Source organism: Strix aluco, chromosome 21 (assembly GCF_031877795.1).
Source record: "Strix aluco isolate bStrAlu1 chromosome 21, bStrAlu1.hap1, whole genome shotgun sequence".
In the NCBI taxonomy this organism is placed as follows: domain Eukaryota; kingdom Metazoa; phylum Chordata; class Aves; order Strigiformes; family Strigidae; genus Strix; species Strix aluco.
This window is the reverse complement of record NC_133951.1, coordinates 13,989,585-14,011,620: the sequence shown is the minus strand read 5'-3', so window position 1 is coordinate 14,011,620 and position 22,036 is coordinate 13,989,585. Positions and strand designations below refer to the sequence as shown.

The following is a 22,036-nucleotide window of genomic DNA, read 5'->3' as shown; positions in this document are numbered from 1 at the left end:
AATTTCTCCCCTCTTCTCTGAGGAAGATTATGTTCCTTTTCTATTCCCTATTGATCGGCGTTATTATGGCTGTGTTTTTATCCATGCAAGTCCTGTAAATAATAAGCACTTGCTTGCAGAGCGTTGTTATTCACTGCTGTTAGACATAAGACGTGCAAAGGCAGGCCCTCCTCCTGCACTCCAGCTGTTTGATGTGAGCCCTGTGTTGGGGTCCTAAAGCAGGCAGTTAACCAAAAGTAAAGATGTAAACCTTTGTCATTAAAACTTCTCCTCTACTTCCGCCTGGCCCTTTCACTACAGCTGATCCAGAACCCCGCAGAATTGCTTTTGAAATAAAACATTTTTGCAATTCTGGACTGACAGGCTGATGAGGTTTCACATACTGAATTTATGGGCAAATAAAAGTTTGATGAATAAATTTCTATACATCCCATTTGGTGCTCTGTATTTTAAGTAAACAACTGATGGACAAAATCACTTATCAAATGGGCTTGCAGCTGCATCTGCTTCAGTCTAATTTCAGGGGAAGAAAAACTGGTGCTGGTAAGAGAAACACAGGTCAGTCGTGCCCTTTGGAATGTGGGGTGTGAAACTCAGTGATGGTCTGATGGTTCCAGAAAGCTGCTGTATGAATTCTGGCCAACTTACACTGCTTATCTTCGTGTGTAGTGACTGTTGTGAGCTGACGTATTCCAAATATATGTTGTAACTATATATAGCTATATATGAGGCAAGCTTAGAGATAAGCTGTATGGATTGTTAATCTGGACTGATAGGCACTAATCAGGAAGTAGACGCAGCTATTGCAGAAGCAGGCAGAAATCAGTAGCTGCTTGGTGCGCTGTTTTACGCAGCTCTGTGTGTCTCACGCCGTCTAAAGCAAAAAGCAACTATATTGGAAGTTGTGATCAGTAGTGCGTCACGTGCTTGTATTGTCATCAGTCCCTTAAGACATAAACAAGCTGCAATTATGGGTTCAGGCTGTGCTTGTCTGAATTGTCTTAAGGACCCTATAGCTTTGAACCATGAGGTCCCACTCATAAAAGAGTAATAGGGCTCCTGAAAAGTGCTGGAAAACCCCCAAACCAAAAAGAAACAAAAATTTGGGAACTGCTCAGACTCAGGAATTTCAGCTAGGCAGTTTGTACAGCGGAACGCTGGTACAGCGGGCTCGTAAGTGCATGGAAAAAGAACTTGACCTGTGCCAGCTGATTTTCTGTTGGGTCAATGAAATGGTTAAAGTGTTTTTTTCCTAATGTATTCATTTTGCATTTCTGCTTGACATTTTTGGGGGTTAACTGCGCCAATCATCTGTCCCAAATTTATTCAGAAAAACTAAATGGAGTTTCAGAGTATTCCCGTGATATCTGAGCAGAGCCCTGCTGAGCGTTGTTCTCTGTTTTTCTGGTTTTCTTCTTTATTGCCTGGCATTTACTGGTGTGTTTACACGTGTCTCTAACATATTTTGCCTGACGTTTGTGGTGATGACACATCAAGGCCAGGTTGGACGGGGCTTTGGGCAACCTGGGCTAGTGGAAGGGGTCCCTGCCCGTGGCAGGGGGGTGGCACTGGATGGGCTTTAAGGGCCCTTCTGACCCAAAGCAGTCTGTGATTCTGTGATCCAACACCAACCAGCGCTTGAGACATCACATTTAGAGCCTTGGAGGGATGAAAGGGGATTGCAGATACAGGATGAGGAACATGTTGTTTATGAATACGTTTTCTTGGCAATCAGTATTTGTTAGGAAATGCAGATAGTCTGCTACTGTTTAGATGGGTTTTAATGAACTAATCTCCTTCAAAATATTCTGGGCAGTGGTGGGGGCTTTTACTGTAACAGGCCCAGTATATACAACAGCAGCAAGCACTTGCTGCTTCCCTGCCATTTCTGTTTCTAATCCAAGAAGCCGTAATCAAAAGCCTTGTGCTTAGGAAAAATCCTTGCAAAAAGGAGGCTAATGGATTTGTTTGCCCGGTGGCAGATGCGCTCTGCAGCCAGGCGAGAGCCTGCTCGTCAGTTCTCCAGCGCTTGCCGCGTGGCTCAGAGGAGACTGGCTGTGCTGAGCAGGGTCAGGGTGCTCATCGTTTTTTATGTTGTGTCTTGCAGCCGTGTGCAGCGCTGCCCTGTCAATCTGTGAGCCTGTAAAATACTGCTGAGTGAGCGAGGTTAGGTGAAATCATGGCTCGGATGAGAGCCTTCCCAAGTAAATACAGAACACCGTGTGACATGGCTCTAAGTGGGACTCTTCTTTATAGAAAGCAAATGGGTACCAGTACAAAGCTGTGCTGGCTCTGTTAAGGTCCCTTTCAGTTATGTTGTAAGACAGAGGCATTGAGCAGAGGAGTTAGCAAGTCTTTTGGCATCCTCGGTCTGTAGGGAGACTCCAGCCTGATTCCAGTGACCTAATTCTGCTGTGCTGAATCCCGCCTGCATTTTGGTTTGAGAGGGGTATTTCCCTGCGTGGTTCTGTAAAGCAGTGTTGTAAGATTTTTATGTTCTAGCAGATTGCTTAGGGATCCCACTGTATTGTTCATAGATAGCTTTATGACTTTTTTTTTATGATGGATGATGCACACATCAGAAAAGCAGCCTGGAGACCACTTAGCTTTTCAGAGCCCATCCCTGCTCTTGGCAGTAATGGATGCCGCGCAGGCAGGGGGTGCCACAGGAAAACTGGAGGCTCCTCAAGACTTCAGAAATGGGCTCTGCCATCTTGTCTTTAAAGAAGTAATTGTTCTCCCCTTTACCTGGTCAAGAACCTTTGGGATGTGGATGTCAGGGCTCTGGTGAAAGGGGGGGCGCTGCTGGGTGCGGGAGGTGGGATTCCTGGGCAGCAGAGCCCTCCCGGTCCCCCGCTGCCCGCGGAGCGAAGTGTAGGGGTTCAATAGCACCTCACCCACCAGTGTAAGGTAAATTCCTCATTAAACAACAGAGTGAATTTCTGAAGTACTGGGAAAATGGGCTGGGAATGTAGTGATATCACTGAGGAAGTAATTTCTCAAGTTGAATTTGCTGATTTTTCTTCCCATATCTATTGTTTCCCACTCCTGCCCTCCAGGCCACAAAGCGTGGCCCCGAGGGTTGCGTGGCCCCGAGGGTTTTGGAGGAGGGAGGCAGGCGCTGGGAAGCTGGGCTGGCAGTCACCTGCTCTTCCCACACTCCCTTGGGTTTAGCCACTCTGGGGATTTTCTAGGCGCAGCCAGTGGTAGTGCTAAGAGGACTCTGCATTTTCCAGGGCTGGCACTCCTGGAGTAGTGGCATTTGTAATGCCGAGGAAATGGAGTCAGCAGTTTTTTTTTAATTAAATAACTGAGGTGCTTGAACTTGACGCATCCCTCTTGTTCCCTCCCTTTCTCGCTTTCCTGCCTGCAGTGCCAAATCTCTTCAGGGAAACCCAGCCAACGCTAATCATTATTCCAGAAGCATAAACCTCCTCAGCTCTCGTGTCGTCTTGCTCCTCCCGAGGGACCGTGCTGGATGACTGTGAGCCCTTTTCCCCCCCGCTATGGGTTGGAAAACTTGTCACCGTGACAGCTACAATACCCCAGTTTTGACACCTGACGATGGAAATCGCCGCATAATCATGAGTGTGACAAATATTAAGGGCCTTGTTTGATTCTTATTATGCTCTGGCAAAGTTTTCTACCCAAACACCATTTTAAAAGCAGAAGCTCTGTAATAAAGAAGCCTCCTTCCACATTCTTTCCACAGAACCTTGTCATTAAACATTCAATTAGTATGTTTTATTTTTATTCTCTTCTCCACAGGTTCTGTATGCAGAAGAGTGTCAGACTGGTGCCAGGAGTCACACTGGATTTAATAGAGAAGTAAGCCAAATTTTATGATTTTTTTCTTTCCTGTTGCTCTTAATTTCCTCATTATTTCTAGCATTTCTCTTGCTTGTCTGTGAGGAAATTTCTTTGGAAAGCTTCTCACAGAGTCTGCACCTACAGTATTTGTCATTTCTTGCCTTACCCTGTGTTGCTGAAGTAAGCAGTGGCCATAAAAGTGAGCAGTTGCTCGGGGAGCAGCGCCGCAGCCGGGAGTTCCGGCTGTGCTGGGGCTTTGCTCAGCGCCGTGAGGTCAGAGTGTCGTAGCTCTCGCCGCTCCTGCCGTCATCCCGGACTAGCCACAGAAATGACAACAGATTGTGGCCACGTTCCTGGCAGTCCAGCACTGAAAAGCCCCGTGTGTGGCTGATTTCGGGGTGGGTTTTGACCGTGGGAGCGTCGACACAGGAGACGTGCTTGCAGCCCTGCGAGCTGTACACCCCACGTCACCCAAACCAACTAATGAACAGAAAAGCTCTTCACCAAAAATACTGCTTGTCACTTTGTCACTGCGCTGTCCTGCTATTTGTCTGATAGTGGTGTTATGTTTCAGGCTTAACGTCACTGAAACCTGTTATAATCCTTTTATCCAAGCAATACTTGAGCATAATTACTGGTTGTCAGACAGCCGAGGCAAACTGCTTAACCAAGACGACTATTCTTCAAATTCTACTTCAGTTTATACAAACAGGGTAGACTTTGAAATAAGAATAATTGTTGTTCACTGTAGTCTTTGCTGTTATTTAAGATTTTTATTTTTTTTTTAAAAGGGAAGCATATTCTTAAAGGCAGGGCAGTAGATTCTTGCAGCCACTAGATGCAGGAGTTCTGTGCTCCCTGCAGGTTGGTTTTGAAAGCCCTATTCTTGGAACATTGATACACACACATAAACGGTCTGGGAGTGATTAATTAAAGATCATTCATTCAATTTCTGAGAAATTTTGACTCTAGAAATACTGTTGTTGAGATTAATTAAAACTCTTCTGACACGTGGATGCCCAGAGTCCAGTTATCATCTTTTGTCTAAGATGAAAACTGTAGGATTGAAGGGCGTCCTGAAAGGGGTGAGGAGAACAGGAACCTGGATAATAAGCATGAATTCTTAATAGAAATATATTATCATACTTCCTTGTTTTTTAATAAGCTTCTGCATGGTGTAGCGAAGTGCAGCAATCATTCATTGCCCATGCTGCCAATAGCAAATTATCTGTTAGAGCAGAAGCAATGAGGGTGAGATTGCATCAGCTAAAATTTCTTCTTCAGTTTTTGCTTTAGTAAATCATTCCACGTTAACTTGCATGTTTTACATTCAGATGAGGTTAAAAATGCTTCTCAGTGCTGCTAGCTCTTCCACAATATGTATTTTAGAATACTCATCAGGAGCATTTAGGTATTTAATCATGCTAATTTTACATGTGAAAATTTGATTATCCTGTCTCATCTCAGTTGCGGAAGCTGAGCAGTGATTCTTGTAAAGCTGTATCTCAGAGGCACTGATCTTACCAAAATAAAAATAGTTCTTCAGTTTACAACTAAAATAGAGACAGGACCCCATCCATCAAAGGAAGTGTTAGAGTGGTTTTCAGAGATGCGTCAGTCTAGGAAAGGGTCCACCACTGGATATTGTTTTCCCTAAAAGCCATTGTGACAACGTGTGGGGTGTGTTTATATTTTGGTTTTAAGATGAGAAGCCAGGAGGAAATCTACCCAGGGGCCAAGCTTGCTTTGTCTGTGTGCTCAGAGGTGTGCTCACAGGGTGTCTTGGTGTGAGAAGGTTAGATGCTCCTGAAGTGGCAGAAAGGTGTGTAGTTCCCTGCCTGTTGTGTAAATGGGCAGAGTGAGGGGGGTGTTGTTCTGGCCACCACTGGCTGTTGGACAGCAAAGGTAAGGAGAAGTTCCTCCCGAACCCAGGGGCTCATCATCAGCGTGGACCCAGATCACCTCAGGCCACTGGATAAATGTGTTCCAGAACAATGACTATATTATGTTAATTGCAATTAACATATTGCTACAAGAGTGTATCTGGTCAGAGAACATATGGTGAGGGTCAGTGAAGGTCTGAGCCAGGAGGCTCAAGGATCGGCTTCACTGAACACTCGGTTGTGTTGCTGAGGGTTAAATACTCTTTCAAGAATGGTTTACTGGCAAAAAAAAAAGAATTTTCTTCAGTATTTTCATTCTTGTTGGTTAACACCACAGCACACATGCATTCTTTAAAGGCTGTCTTCATGGAAAGCGTGCCAGAATGAGGTTCTTGTGGATATCAAATATTTAAACCTCATCCTCATCATCTTAATCTGCTACATATATCAGTTATAGAAAACATATTTCTTATTACAGTCTCCAGATAAGCCTAGAATACTTTCTGGATTGCCTGTGTGTATATTGTAATTCATAATTTAGTTGTCTTTAAAACTGGAGAAGGAGTTTATATTGCAATTAAGCTGCAGACTTTGAGACTAAATTAGGGTGCACCTTCTTTGAAAGGCTCAGATTTCTAATTATCTAGGCTAAACCAGCATCCTGATGAATAAACGTGTGGTGTATCCTGATGTGCGTTTGTATTGCTGATCTTCTGAGATGAAGCCAAAATAATTGCTAGTTTAGAAAAAAAGATCTTTGCTGGAGCCAGACAGTAAAATGTAAAGAAAAAAGGAAGGAAAATTATGTTGGTGAAGTACTGGGGATTCAGGAGCCTCTGGCTGCCACTTTGTAAGACTCTTCAGTGGCAGCATCAATGCTGGGCATTCCTACTGCCTTGGATGGTCTTTCTGCTTGATCAGAAACCACCCCGTCATCTCTGCTGGAACAACTTGTGTGGCTGCTGAGGGAAATGAACTGGGCCTTTGTTCTGCTTTTTAAAAATTCTGGAAAAAATCCTAAGGAACAGTTCAACTTGGTGTAGGGTGGGAATACAAAGCTGGGTGCCAAGAATCAGGGGTGCACAGGAATGCTTTAATCTATGCTGCTGCATTAGGCTCCCCCCCCGAAATCACATTCTCAGGGGAGCAAGGATGGTACATTGCTTTCCAGGGATTTTTTTTTTTTTCCCTGGGTCCATTTTGCAGAAGGAGGGAATTCTCTAAACAAAAATCCTGGTGACCTGAGAGCTGTTCATGCTTCTGGTGGGGCCGCTTGCAAGACAAGCTTTTCGGGTGCCCACGTGAATATGGAACCACCGCTCACTTTCACAACTGGAAAGGAGTCTAGTCCCTTGCTGTCAGGGGTTTGTGACAAAGGACCTTTTCTGAATGTCAGCTCTGCCTCACGTAGGCAGGAGCAGTGTGGGAGAAATCAGTCTTGCTGCGGCGTGTGCTGTTGCTGTTGTGAGAGCAGAGAGCCCATCTCTAGGCTGTCATTCACCAGCACAAAATCCATTTATAAAAATCACTAGAAATAACAAATTTGAGACGAGAATTAATTTTTGTTCCCACTTTAAGTATTGTTGAATGTCACAGACTGGAAATTATTAATGTTTTAATGTCTTATTGATTATTGATGAGTAATGGTTCAGTGGGAGCCAATTTAAAGATGAAGTAGGAAAAATAAAATCCCAAGATATCACATGGCAAAAGTAACGTAATTGGAGAAAATGTAGAAATTATACTGTAATGTAACAAATACCTTTGGTGCATCATGCTGTCAGCACTTGGCTAATGAGGTGCCTTCAGGCTGGTGAACCGGAGGGCAGGCGAAGGAGAGCAGCTGGTTAGTACCGTCGGTTTTTTCCCAGGTGATCCCAGTAGCCAGTGTCGGCTGCTCCAGCCCCGTTCAGCAAGTTTTCCCGTGCCAGGCTGGCGTGCTGCGGCTGGAGGCTGGGACCGGGCCGGAGCGACCCGGGGTGGCTGGTCAGGCTGAGCGGGTGGGTAAAGGGGGGAGCACCCAGAGCACCCCGGTCCCGGCTGCTCCGCTCGCTGCTTGGGGTTCAACGGGTATTACTTGAGCACTTCCTCCTCAAAGTTCAACATGAAGAGCAGCTTTTTGCTGACTCTTTGAAGTTGGGCACATCAGCCTTGGAAGAGAGTTTGTTGTGTGGAAAGTCACTGGAAATGATGGTTTGTTTGAAAAACTCAGAAAGACGAAAACTGTCAAAGTGTGGTAACAATCTTACTGATTGTATTTGTGTTTATTTAAACAAAATTGTTGCTGTGTAGGCAAATGAGGCCAAATGGTAAATTGAAATTGTATTTCCCACAAGATGTAGTATTGCCTTCTACAACACGCTGCCCACCTGGTGCGGGGGAACGCTGCCAGAGCCGCTGGTGTATCGGCTTGGCACAGCTCAGCCAGACTCATGACTAGGTGGAGGAAGGCTTTTGGTGACAAGAAAAAAGTTCTGTCATTTCAGCAGGACTAGACAGGGACAAATACTGTTGCCTCTTGGGCAGGTGACTGAAGGCGGTTGAAGGCAGGAGGATTGTTCTGCTGTTGGCAGGACCGTGGTCTCTCCGTAGCAGGTCTGTGTTGTCCCAGCTGCCACAAGGGTCGATGTCTTTGCAGATATTTAATCAACCGTGTGCCAGTCCAAATTCTGAAATACTGCAGCCTGGGTTTTTTTAATATCTATTATTTTATTTAAAGTGGGAAAACTATAATTCTTGGTTTGCCTTTAGACCTAGGTTAGGCAGCTTTCAGCCCCTTTTTTTTTCTCCTAGAAAATTCAGTAGAAGGCGTTAGAGCTTATTTCAGAATATGAGTGTTTTATAAGTATTATTAGCCACAGTAGAACGGGGATGCTGTGCCACACCACCTGTTGGTAACATATCACTCATTAGTACTTGAGTTGAGGAAAAACTTTGCTTTTGAAGATGTTATTCTGAAAAGTTTCGCTTCTGTAATAAATCTGGTTTTATTGAAATGGAGTATTTAATTAAATCGCCATTGTTAGAGGGTATCAGTCTCTAGTGTAGGCAAAGCCTATTGTAAATACAAAGTGAAGATCATCCTCAAAAGGATGGTTTTCATGGCAACACTTCTCTCATATCTTTATCCAGCGAGATGACAGGATTGAACACTAGTGTACAAAGCTTTACAGCACTCTCGAACAAATAATTTAAGAACCTCAAACGTTTTGTCTTTCTGAAGCAGTTTGCCAAGGTTTCAGGAGCCCGATCACAACACGCCTGTATCACGCGTGTTACTTCGTGATGAGGACGCGCTGTCTTTGGGCACGTTAACTCTGCTGATCCTGCCTAAGCAGCTCTTGCCAGTTCAGGAGGTTCCTGCAGCCTGTACCCTGCCTGCATTGCTGTTACCCCCTTTGCTCTGGTGTGTGCTCCCCCTTATTTTCTGGGAAGAGCGATAAGTGAAATGTACTTACGTTATTTTCTTTCCCAAAACTAAATTTATCGCGAATGTTCGCAGGTACATCAGTACCAAAGCATCTTGGTTTTTGAAGTCCAAGTGTGATATGGCATATCCTGATGTTTTATATATATATATAATATTCTAAAAGTAGAGATAATGACGGAGCCCATCCGAAGGGAAAACCTGGCATGCTTCGAAGTAAATGCTTCCCCTGTAATTAAAGTGATTCATGGGATTTTGCTAAATTTCTGACAAGGACATTGATGGTTACACCTAGCATGAGCTCTTTAGTGACCCTGACATTTCATAGTCCTCACTTTTCACAATAGACTGCCGTGATTTACGTCTCTGTAAAGGCGTCTGTCAGGAAGTTGATGGAAGAAGCAATTGAGAGGCTGGAGATGTTAAATTGCAGCGAGCAGCTGAGACAGCTTGCTCTCTTTTCCTTTTCTTCCCCTCCCTCAAAAGTAGTTTTTACAAACGAGGTCTGCTTTGTCCTTACTGTCAAAGGCTCTCGCTGATTGTCAAAGCACAATGTGAAGGACATCAGGAGAAGTGATACCAAGGCGACAGCAATATTCCTTGTGGGGAAAAACACTTTCTGGAGCCTTGCAACTTCCTGGTTATGTAGATGCATGCCCAAGTAGAAATTAAAAGAAGCTTTAGTTTGTAGCCACAGGAGAGATTTGAAAGAGCACATTGTATGAGGGAAATGTACTCACCCCAAAATATTTGACTTGAAAAATGACGTTAAGTAAATTTGTGTAGTGGAGCTCTACAAAAAGTGACCTCTATGTTTTTAAGAGAGGTATAGCTGATGTTTAAAAAAACCCTTGATTATTTCAAATAAATATTTATAACTGCCCGGAAACAAATAGGAGGTGGCTCTGTGTGTCTTGTGACTTTCTAGTATATGGTGGTGGTGGTTATTTTAGCGTAGTGTGGAGGTGCAACTCTCCGAGCTGGGCTGGCAGGGTGGTACCTCTGAGCTGTAGTGCATGGAGATGGTTGGAGTGGGGGTCGGCCGATGCGCTGTCCCTAGCGTCAGAGTGTCTTTGAAAGCAACCTGAGAGGTGAGAATCGTTCTTCTGTTGCCTTTGGAAGCTTAAACTTTAATTCTCAAAGATGATTAAGATCTACTGTCATTGAGTAATATTGTGTTGAAAATGCCTTCCTTGGATCACTCAGCTTGTCATTTGAGTATTACAAAGTGTCCTCCAGTTTCTGGGATGAGAGTTTGAGCCGTCCCATCCAGGAACAGAAAATACGTTGTGTTTATTTTCATCTACCGATTTATAGCGCTGACTGTTCCAACTTTAATTGATTCCTGTGTGCAGCCCAGAGAACAGCCCTGCTGCCAATTTCCTCCTAATGGCTGCTTCCGAGTGCCAGTTCAGAACCTGAGAGCTCTGGTAGGGTTTTGTGCAGTTAGGGAAATGTATTGCCTTTCATTCTTGTGCGGTTCCCTGCGCTCGCTCTGCCCTCACCATTAACACCTAATGCATAGGTTTTCAAAGCACTGAACAACATTAATCTTCACAATGCTGGAGCTAGGTACAAAATTAGTATCTTCCTGACTATATATATGAGGGCAGAAAGAAAATGAACTCACCCGATGCCACATAAGAAGTGAGAATGCCATCCTATGAATCTCTGCTTCTTGACTGCAGTCCCTCGTAGGCAGCTGTATGTTGTATTTTCTGTGAATCTTGCAGCCAGTCTTAGAAAGGACAGTTGTATGGTGAAAAAATACCAAATGCGTTTTAAAATCCAAAATAAAATCTATACTATACTGATGAGTAGCTATTTTAAGTCTTTTGATAGAAAAATAAGAAGCATACCTGTTCCCCGAGGAAGCAGATATTCAAGTCAGGAGGAGTGTCTAAGGTTGGGCTGCTGGCAGCAACTTTGGATTTCAGCCTGTCATTCCTACTTCATACCATCAGTAAGATACGTATCAACTTGCAATCTGCATTTAATAAAGGGAATTTAGTATGAACTGTGCACAGAACTCTCCATCTGGTGTAAGGATTCAAACTCTACTGTGAAACAACGTATCTCCACTGAAAACTGGCCTGAAAGTGGCCATCGAATGGTTTAAGCTCAGCATTTGGCTTGCTGGGGAATCTCAGCAAGGATCACTTTGGTTTCTAATTAATAACATTCTGACTTATGAAACGCTGCTATTTTGCTGCAGAGGGTGTTCTGCAATGCAAATATTTATGTGAAATCCTCACAAGAGCGGCTGTGTGGCCTTGTGTTCCCTCTGCTTGCTCTGGGGGATCGGTTAACAAACACTGTTTCAGAGATCTATATTTTTCCTCTGATATCAAGACAGACAGGAATTTTTTATAAGATGTTAATTTCTAGCTGGTTTAGAAACTATATTTGTGCAAGGGAACGTGCTTCAGCTGAACCTGCATGGCAATAGCACTGCTATACATATCAGAACAAATTGCTGTCGAGAAAGCGCTTGCGTCGTGTAGTTTGTCTTGATACTTTTAATATCTGAAAACTTGTTACAGAAGGGGAGCTGGGCTGCGTTGGGATTAAATCCATAGGATGTCTTAGCGGGCTGGCTGCACGTTTCTGACACCTCCCCATCCTATCTCTGATACTTTCTCAAGGGAATAAAAGCTGTGCTTGAGAGTGCCAGGTTGTGTTTGTGTGTTTGAGCGTTAATAAGACAGCCCAGGGCTGAGTCTGTTGGTCTTGATTTGTTGTTTGGTTGGGTGGTGGTTTCTTTTGTGGGGTTTTTTTTTTTTCTTGTTTTTGTTTTTATGAGAAGCAAATAAGCACTGGAACGTGTATTTATTTAGGAAGGCTGATCAGGATGGAGGCAGAAGCTGAGAGATCCTGAAGCAGGGTTTACAGCCTCTTTTCTTCCCTCCAGCAGTGTCGTGTGTTGAGTGGAGCCGCAGCAGAGCGGCGCTTGGGCTCTGCAGTCCCCGCACTCGCATTGCACGGTGCTCCGGCAGGGCTCCCGACCTCGCCTCTCGTTACAGATGAACAAACACAGTGTGAGATCTTTGTCAGCTCCCGGGTGAAATAAATTTGAGTGACTTTTTTCAGTCTACAAAAGCAAGATCCTGGACCAGGAAGATTCCTGGTGGAACGTTGCTGTTCCACCTTCACTGGATGTGCTTCGGTCAGGCATCGTCTCTGGTGTGTTGGTGCTTAGAGTAATAAATGTTAAGCCCGGAGGAGACTGTTAGTTTGTCTGCTCTGTCCTTCTGCATATCTCAGGCTACAGGATTTCACCGGGTTACTCCTCAGAAGAGTCAAATAACTCATGTTCCTCTGAAGCGTGTCTGCCTTGAACCTCTGAAAGATGAAGATTGAATTGCTTCCCTTTCTTTTAATGGTCAAGTGCTCTTCCTCCTTTCTCCACTTGTGTAAAGTATTTGTTGGCAATAAGATTTTTCTCTCTTGTAGGTGTTTATCCACAATATTCAAGTTGTTCCTTGGTAGGGTAGATAGAATGACTTCCTAAAATTTCTCACTGTATGATATTCATTTGCTATCTTTTTTTTTAAAGCTTTTTCTGCATCTTCTATACTTTGTATGTCCTGTTTTTAAGCCATTTAAATGAATGCCACAACGTGAATACCAGGCAAAACGTTCTAGTATCAGGCTCGGCAGTACAAGGCAAAATTGTCCCTGTCCACCGCTCGCTCCCTTGCACGAGATGTGCTGCTGAGCTGCTTGTGCGAGGATCCGTGCTCGGAGTCCTGGGCGTTACCACCCCTAAACACTTGGGGCTTTCCTAGGTAAACCGGGCTTTCTTTGGGGCAGGTTGGGGTTTTTGTTTGTTTTTTTACTATTGGATGAGTCTTCATGCCACACGGAGATTTTACAGAAGAGTTCCTTTTGTCTATAGGTATCGCTGTTAAAACCCTAGTGAGCATAGTGCTGCAAAACTTCAGAATCTGGGATGTCAGGGACCTGTGTGCCACTGCCAGGGATTTCTGAGAGAGGTCAACAGCTCGGGTTCACTTAGAAGTTAAGTGCGAGTCATCTTATAGCCAAAATATACACACACATGTGTGTGTGTGCGTGCACGGGTGTAGTCACAGGAAGGCTTTCACTGTGACAGCCCAAAGTGCTCCTTCAGTCCCGCAGGACGTGTGTGCACTGTACCCAACCCTCTGCCTTTGAGGGGGTGCACTTCAAAGCATTTATTTGTTAAATGCTCACGTAACGTGCAGCTGGCTTATCCCAGTAGAATCACTAGTTGACCCTCTGCTTTTGCTTTGTTTGAGGAAGGGGATGTCTGTATGAATATTTGGCTTTTTACATGATTTATTTTCTCCTATCTAAAATACAATCTTAAAAAAACCCAAACCACCCAACGTATTACTCACTCCCATCGCATATCCCACGTAGGAGCAGGGACAGGGAGTAGGTCGCTATTTGGAAAGCTGCCATCTCGGATATTGATTAGTGCCACCTTTTTTCTACTTTAAAATATTTAATTAAAATTAGCAATTGGACTCCTCAGCATTTTTAGTACCTCACTACACCACAAATAGCCTCCTGATCTGTATTGCTGACGCGATGTTGATGCTGTGAGGGTTGAAGCGCCGTTCCCGGGTGGGGGGGGTGTTGGCCAGATGGAGGAGGAGCAGGAGCTGCCGCGGGTCACAAACAGCTGCCAGCAGCGGTGACAGCGCCGGCTGTTTGCTTCCCTGGTGTGCTGCGCTGCCAGGCCCCGGCTCTTCAGGGGAAGGAATTTGTTCTCTTCTTTGGGGGGAAGAACACAATAGAAAGAAAATAATTTTGGTTTATTATTTTATACATTGTAGGCATGTAGGTGCTGTCATGGCACAGCTGGGTAGGGTTATGAAGTGACTACACACAGCTTGTGTCGACTCCCACTACACCCAGACCTGGATTCAGTAAATGCTTCTTCCTGGAGAAGCATCAAATCTTGCCCGTGGCCAGCGAGGGGTCGGCTGTGGTGCCTCTGCGGTAGGAGGGCTCCGGAGCGCGGCATCGGCAGCGTTGGGGTTTGTTCATCAGAAGGTGCTTTTCAGAGTGATCCTTTTCACTCTGGATTTGGTAACGTCCGATTTATAGAACTTCAAAAGAATGTGGCTTTTGCTGTTGAGTTTCTGTGGGGCAATATGTTAAATCTTAGATTAAGGAACTGACTTTCAAGTTGCTGATTTCCACGGGCGCCTGTGTATTCGTTGGAAGGTTCTTAACTGCAGAAAACCTCTCGTGTTTGAATGAAAAGCTGCTGGTTATGCTCAATAACTTTTGTAGCAAGATGCTGTATTTGCAGCTGCGTGCAGCATTGGTGCTGCAACAAATCTGTTCAGGAATTCAAGTTGTCAAAGAACTTGGGTGAAAACCTGTGTGTCTTCGTAAGAAAAAGCAAACACGCCCCTCAGAAACGAGCAGCCGCACCGTCTGTAGCAGGCACGTGCGTGCTCTGATCTTGACGTGACGGGAGTCTAGCTGGGCCGGGAGGGTGAGTCCTACCGGGTCACACTTCTTCATGAACAGGCAGCGCTTCACAGCAGCAGGGACCTGTGAGGTACGTGTGTTACTGTTCGACAATTTCTAACAAAAGGACAGGTTTTTTCTAACTGTTCTGAGCTTTCTGACTGTTCAAAAAAATAATGATTGTTTTTTCCTGGAATACGATCGCTCGGAAGTTCTTACTCAGGGACGTTATGGATTGTGAGCATACAGTGTGTAATATAAATTGTATTTATTATTAAATATTTCAGCAAGAAGTGAACAGTGGATAACATGAAGCAGGGTGGCAGTACTGAAGAAAAAGGCATTTCCATTGCATCTCAGAAATCAGCATCATCTCTGTGATACCTTCCCAGACATTTTCCTTTAGCTCAGTTATCAATAAACAATTCCTTGTTTGTCGTCCTTTATCTGGCAGTTCGTCTCATGAGCAAATTCAGATCTAATAGATTTTGGATAAGGGAAGTTTGTGTAGCAACATTAATTCTTGGTTAAGAGTTAAGGTTCTGGAGATACTGTCTTTTATGAGCCTTGATTGAGATGTGCATGTGTGCGAATCTCAAAAAAATATGTTTTTTTAACAGGAAACATACTTGGTTTTTTTCCCCCACTTGTAGGATTCCCGGAAGACTGAATGACAGGAGAACTCCCCTGGGAGAGCTGAACTGGATCTTCACCGCTATCACAGACACCATCGCATGGAATGTCTTGCCTAGAGGTAAGACTTGGGCGGGTGAATCAGGTTTCCATCAGAAGTGAGCGTTGCTTATTCAGAGTAGAAGGATGAAGAGTGAGATAAATGAGACACTGAAATAAGGAGAAAATTAAAGCCTGATATTGAAAGAACAAATCAGACTGGATCTTAAGGCTAGTTAAATTTTTAAAATTTGCTCTATTTACCAGAAGCATTTCAGCAACCTGATCATTAGAAACTAGAAGGGTTTTTTTCTGGTGCTAACGTGATTGCTTTAGCTTGAAGAATTTTCTTTCTGACTGTATTTATAAAGAGCAATCTGTTTTTTTCCAGCCTTTGTTAGTATCATAAATAAAGGGTTTTTTCCTCTTTCCTGGTAAGGCAGTCTGTGTTTCCCATGAGTAACTTCATCCCATTTCTCCACCCCTGTTCTGCTTTGAATTCGTACTTCTGGAGCATGGGTGGCCAAATTTGTAAACAGTTTTCCAACTCTGCTCTTTCTAATGCTCAGTACAGCATAAATTCTTTCTTGCCTCTACAGAAGATAGCACATTTGCTATCTTTTAGGATTCATTTTGGCTTCTCATAAGCACATCAAACTGCTGGTTAACAGGTGTATAGTTCTTAAACAGTACACAGAGGTCCTTTTCTCCCTCAGTAATTTCCAAAAACTTAGTCATGCTGAATTTAAGTGAAACACCCAGAGGGGAATTTTGTCCAGAAAAGGCAAAAAAGAACCTGAAGTAGAAAGTATTTAGTTCTGTTCGTGTGAAATGGAGAGTAACTGCGATGCTTTCCGGGAACTCAGCAGGCAGGATTTCCTTTTAATAGTTATCATATCATGTCACTGCAAAACTGTTGTAGACTGTAACTGTTGTTACTGGAATAAAATATGAACATGTTTTTATGTTTTAAATGATTTTTGCATATTACCTAAGGTACTTAAGTTACAAAGCTATGCCTCTAGTAATTCACGCAATCTCTCGGCAGATCTTTTCCAGAAGCTCTTCAGGCAAGACCTGCTTGTGGCCAGTTTATTTCGTAACTTTCTCTTGGCAGAAAGAATTATGAGATCTTACAACTGCACCCCTGTCAGCAGCCCTCGGCTACCTCCGACGTACATGCACGCGATGTGGTGAGTCCCGGCCGCCGCGTCACCCTCGTGCCGAGGTGGGGGCTGATGCCTTAAGGAGATTTCAGACGCTCTAGTCATGAAAGATTGTTACTTCTTAAATCTACACAGTGCTTTACTGATTAAGTCAGTGGATCAAAAATGAAACAGCATGTGGCAGCGTAATACCCATCTCCAAATGTATTTCTTCTCTGTGCGTACAGAACTTCAATTCAGCCGTGTAATCTTTCCCTCCAAATAGAAGAGAAATTGGGCATCTGCTACCTTTATTTTCACAACGTGAAGCTAGTCACCTCTGATTGTGAAGGGTGGGGAGAGCTGTGGGCCTGAGGGAAAATTTCTTAACTTGTGTTGTTGAAGTAGAAGAAATTTTTTGCTGCAGTGTTCATCTACTTTTATTTTAAGATGATTACTGGAAATGGAGGTGGCACAGTTATCGAAAAGCTCTTCAATGTGGTTTTGACTATCAAACAAATGTCCATGAATAGTAATATAAGAATAACAGTAATAACAAAAATGTTTGCTTTCATTTTTTTTTATTCAGTATGATTAAGAATAGAACCGTACAAAATTTGGCTAAGTACAAACTGGTACAGTCAAGCTAATGTAGCTTCTGTAGGAGAAAATGATAGCTGGGTAACTTGCCAAAAGGCAAATAAAATGACAGGTAAAGGTAGCTGAGGGGGCTTAATTTGCCTGCATTTTCAAAATCTTTTTGATTCAAAATCCTCCATAAAATTGTGGAGGAAAATAAATGTAGAGGAGGTATGAAGTGATGATGATCAGCGTAAAACTGATAGCAGCATCAGGGAGTTCACATTCTGTGGCCCAGTTTCAGTGAGAAGTGGAGCCCAGCTCCGAGAGCGAGCCCGGCAGCGCCGGCAGGCGCAGGAGTCAGCGAGGGGCCTTCGCTGGCAGCGCTGAGCCGCTGGAATTATTGAAGAGCGTGGTGGTGATGGGGAGGCTTCGGGTGGAATTAGTCATTGGGCAGCCTCGCTAAATGTACATGGCAAACGATGGTCTGAAGTGCTTTGGATCAGCAACTTTTGAGGAAAATTGTTTCAGTCATTTGTAAATATGGTGAGCTGTTTTCTTGTGTCACAGGAGGGACTGGGGCGTCTGTAAGTGAAGAGTAGAAGAACCCATCAGAGTTCCCACGGTGTCTTTCTGCTGATGTTGCCACTAGATGTGGCAGAGCTTGAGCCACAGAACTGTGCGTTGCCAGTTGCAGTAGAATGGAACACGTTTTTGCAGAAATTTTGAAATTAAACCAGTAAATTTCTTGAGTTATTTATAGCTCGCTCATTGCCAGCATATTAAAAACCTTTATTTCCAGTTCCTTATGGGAATATAATTCATTTTTATTGCCAGCGTATTAAAAGCCTCTATTTCTGGTTTCCTATGGGAGTATGACTTGAGTTGGAGTTGGTGCTGCCATCCATGTGCTGAACCACAGGAATGAAACTCGGCAGACCTGGCTCCCGCTCTGTGTCTCTCGCAGACCTGCGTGGTAGCACGATGGATTCTGGCAGTGCGTTCTTTTCTGTGCTCGTATTGTAGTTCTCCTGGTGCAGAATGGTGCTGTGGATACCTTGTAAAGCCCCTCAGACCGTACCACAGCATAGTGGTGGTGTTGCTGCTTTTTAGGATTCACCAAAAGAAGAAATTCCTTAAGAAAAGTCACACGCAGGGCTTTTTTCCTTCTGAATTCCAAACACTGGCAAAGCAGACAGCAAGCGAGCAGAGAATCCCTTGACACACTTTATTCAGCGTCCTCCAAAAAATGTGCAGTTTGAAGCTAATCTAGCAAAGGGGAAAATTCCACTTTTGTCGGAGGTGGCTCGGTTCATTATTACGAACTTTTAGTAAGGACAGATTTAGAAACTAATTTAGGGCTCGCTTAAATATTTTCTAAAAATACTCGTCTGCACTTATCTATTGCCTTTCATTCAAGCATTTTCTAATGGATCCCTGACCTGAAACCTCCAGACCCGTTTTACTGTTCAGATAAACTGGGTGACGCGGCTGGAGGGCAGGAGAGTTGGCCAAAGGAGCGTTGGAAAGAATGGAAACTTCAGCCAGTGCGATGTGGTGATCACGTGGAATCTACATCTGCGTTGTGATGTGCTGGATGATGATACAGCAGGTTTTTGCTGATTGCTGTTTTCTTGAGCTTTTCACAGGGTTTTCATACCCAGCATGTCAGACAGTGTTTTGGGGAGCGAGTCCTGGCTGCCGCGTCGTCCGCAGTGGTGGATCTGCAGCCTCGGGGGCTCCTCCCGCAGCGTTACAAATGTGGAATGGATGCAGACAGTGGCAGTCAGGGACCTGACCAGGCTTTAAGGGACTTCCCCACCTCTTGTGCTCTTCCTCCCCTCTTCTGTGCTTTTTGGCCTTTGTTTATTTGTTTGGTTCAGGGCCCCATACCTTTCACTGTGATCCTGTGGGCAGCGGGGGGCTGTTCCCGGCTCAGGTTTGGGTTTATTGCTCGCAGCCCAAGGCTGGTGTGATGTTTTAGCTTCTCCAGTACATATATGCATGTGTTCTCCTCTCTCCCATTATGCTCCGGACGCCCATCTGGCTTCCTGGGCTTTGCTCCTCCGTTCACAAAGGTAATGTAAGATGACCGAGTTCCTCTGCTGTTACGGACACGAGCTGTTCTGCACATCCACAGCTGAGGTCGTGACTCAAACGGGATCTACGGACGTAACTCACGTCCCAGCAGAAGGCTGGCTGGAGAAGCAAACTACTGTTGTATGTCAGTAGATATTTTTTGCACCATCTTTTGCAGTAAATGTAGGTAAATGTCAGTGTCTCACTGACTGTGGCAGCACAGACACCGTCTCTTCTGGACTTTGCATACGCTGCCCTGATCTCCCTCCTCATCGCAGCAGCCGCCATGAATTTGTGCTCGTGGTGCTCTGCACTGGCCTTGAATGCTCTTACAGGGAACATCTCGCAGTGAGAGGGGAAGGAGCAGAAAGAGCCCCCACCTCACCCATGGGCTCCCCGAGGGCGGAGCACGATGGTCCTGCTGGCCCCGTGCTGGCTGGGGCTGGACCCCACAGCTCTGCCCACTCGAGGGGAGCCACGGCCGAGAGTGCCGGAGGGGTGGGCAGGCCCTGCAAAACGTTCCTTACGCTTGACTTGAGCGTCAGTTTGCCTCAGGAATAATGACGACTGCCTCTTTTCAGACATTAAATCTGAACCGTTTGCTCTTTATCTTTTTTGCTTACCTTTGCCTCTGCTTGTTTGATAATCTTCCCTAAGTCATACTCAGATGTCTCGTGATTTGAGGATCTGGCACAACCGGTTGTAATAGAAGCACTGAGGTTGCTGGAGGTACGAGCTTCTGTTCCTTTTGGTTTAGTCCTTTTGAAAACAACTTTTAAAAATTTTGTCCTATTAAATTGTTGTTCTGGTCAATTCATTTGACAGACCGCTGTTACCTCTTCTGTTAATTATCCTTTTTACCTGCACAAATGAGGAAAAGTAAAGACTTATTTTTTGAGCGAAAATTTCACCCACAAGCTGTCAGTCTTTTTATTTCACCAAGAAGGGTGCTGTATTTAGGAATCAGGAGACCTGATCTCTGTGACCTTGCCCTGTTTGGTAGGCTCTGACATATTACTTCATTCCTTCACATCTTTCGTACTTTTATTGGCTTTCTCTGTTTTACCTGCTTAGGCGTAAACCCTCCCGGGCACGGGCTGTTTGTTTGCGCTTGTATGGTGCCTCGCACTGTAGGTTCTTGGCTGCTGCAGGCGCTACTGTAATACAGGTATTAATATTAATATATATTGATTGACTGGCTGTGCTATTTAACTTTGAGAGTCGTTCCATCTATTGTGCAGTAAGAATAGGAGGCCTGATGTTCTGTCAGCATCTTGATCTCTGTTGTGATGGATTATGGTTTATATATTACTGCTGTAGCCAGCAAGTTATATTCATGGCCTTTGAAAAGACCTAATAATGTGTTTGGAAATATTTCCTAACACAGGTCGTATATTAAAAACGAAGTACCTTAATTACGCTTTGGAAGAGCTATGATTTGTCCATGATAGAAATATTACAATAGTGCATACACCGACCATGAAATTCTAGTTGAAAGAAAGTCATAACGTACTGCAAATAAAATAAGCTTGAAATTCTAGCTGAAAAGAAAACCGTAATATAGCGACCCAATTACAGGTAAGAGAGGAGCTGGAGTCTTCAAACGCTGTGGGAGTGTGGCAGAATGGGTGCAGGTCTGCTCGCCCATCCCCGGAGAGATGAGTCTCATTTAGCTACGCAGAAGGACTGAGTGTCTCGGCAAGAACAACGGGATTGTTTGAAAGGGAATTGGGAACTGTGTGACGTTTGAAGGGTTAGATCCATTCGGATCACACTGTTGGTTTAACCATATTTTTTGTGTGTCTGTGTGTCAGTCTTAACATCTCCAAGACCCATTAGCAGACTGCAAATAGTTTAATGGAGAGAAATGTAGGACAAAAATAACCAAGCATGTGCTTTAAGTTGTGGTTGGAGCAGGGGATTGCATGGGTAGAAGAAAGAAGGATTTTGTAGTTGTACCAAATATTCATAGCAATAAATATCTTTTAAATATAGCTGTGTCTGAGCAGCTTCCCAGCTGTCTCCCCTAAAGCAGACTTAGGGAGTTCACAGTGTCACTGTAAAGCAGGTGAATTCAGGCTGAAATCTGAAAATTCAATCAAACAGGGTATGTTGTTGACTTGTACTTGCAGAAAAAAACAAACATGAAAAAATCTTGCCCAACATACTTGATAAAGTCTAAAATATTTAACAGTTCCAGAAACACAATTCAAAACAAGACGATACCCTGGAGCCTGCGCCCCAAGACTACAGATGGCTTCAGCTTCTCTTTAGTTGCTCCTCAGCGTGACTGTCCCAGTAAGAAATACTCATTTTCACTAACATTATGTGCAGTGCAATATAACATGAACTATTCCCAGAAGAAGAGAGAATGTTAAAAGACATCAATAATACGTTCTAAAAAAGTGACATGAGAATTAAAAGCATTAGACATTGACTCAGCCCAGAGAATTTGAGTGTAAGAAAATCTGCTTTCATGATCTGCCAGCTAATACAGTACATGTGGGTGAAGAAAGAGGAACGCACATCTCTAACGGGGTTTCATTTATGCTGTTAAAGTATTACTGTGGGCTTCCATTACTGAACTTTTCATGGATTTGCACAATAAAACAGTTATTGAGCAAAGCTGGAACTCTCGGCCTTCTGTTCTTTGCTTAAAAGTCCGGGCTTTGCAGCTCCTCCGGGGGAACAAAGTAAAGGCAGCTGGATGAGTTTGTGTTAAATTATTAAAAGTTTAAACAGTCCTACTGTAATGAAACTGGTGTTGGCCTGAGGGAGGTGGGGATAGATGGAGTCTGGGGGCACGTGAATAGGGACTTTGTGCTGAAGGGCTAAGAAAAACTCAAGCTAAAATATAAAGATAAATATGTGAGTGTTTCTATCACGGGAGAAGAGAGTTAATGACAGTGTTGAGGGGAGCTCTTTCCTTGTTTAATTTTTATTGTAGAATTATGGAGGAGCAATGCCTTTTC

General features: G+C 44.0%; 1 protein-coding gene across 4 annotated transcripts in view; it reads left to right on the top strand.

The window, feature by feature from the left end:
* RPTOR (regulatory associated protein of MTOR complex 1) overlaps positions 1–22,036 on the top strand; it is a 157,316-nt gene that overhangs the window by 60,794 nt on the left and 74,486 nt on the right. For all 4 annotated transcript variants that reach the window (XM_074847029.1, XM_074847028.1, XM_074847027.1 and 1 more), the window contains exons 7-9: positions 3,769–3,828; positions 15,243–15,343; positions 16,310–16,454. In XM_074847029.1, the coding sequence (XP_074703130.1) occupies positions 3,769–3,828; positions 15,243–15,343; positions 16,310–16,454 (306 nt within the window). The remainder of the gene's footprint in view (positions 1–3,768; positions 3,829–15,242; positions 15,344–16,309; positions 16,455–22,036) is intronic.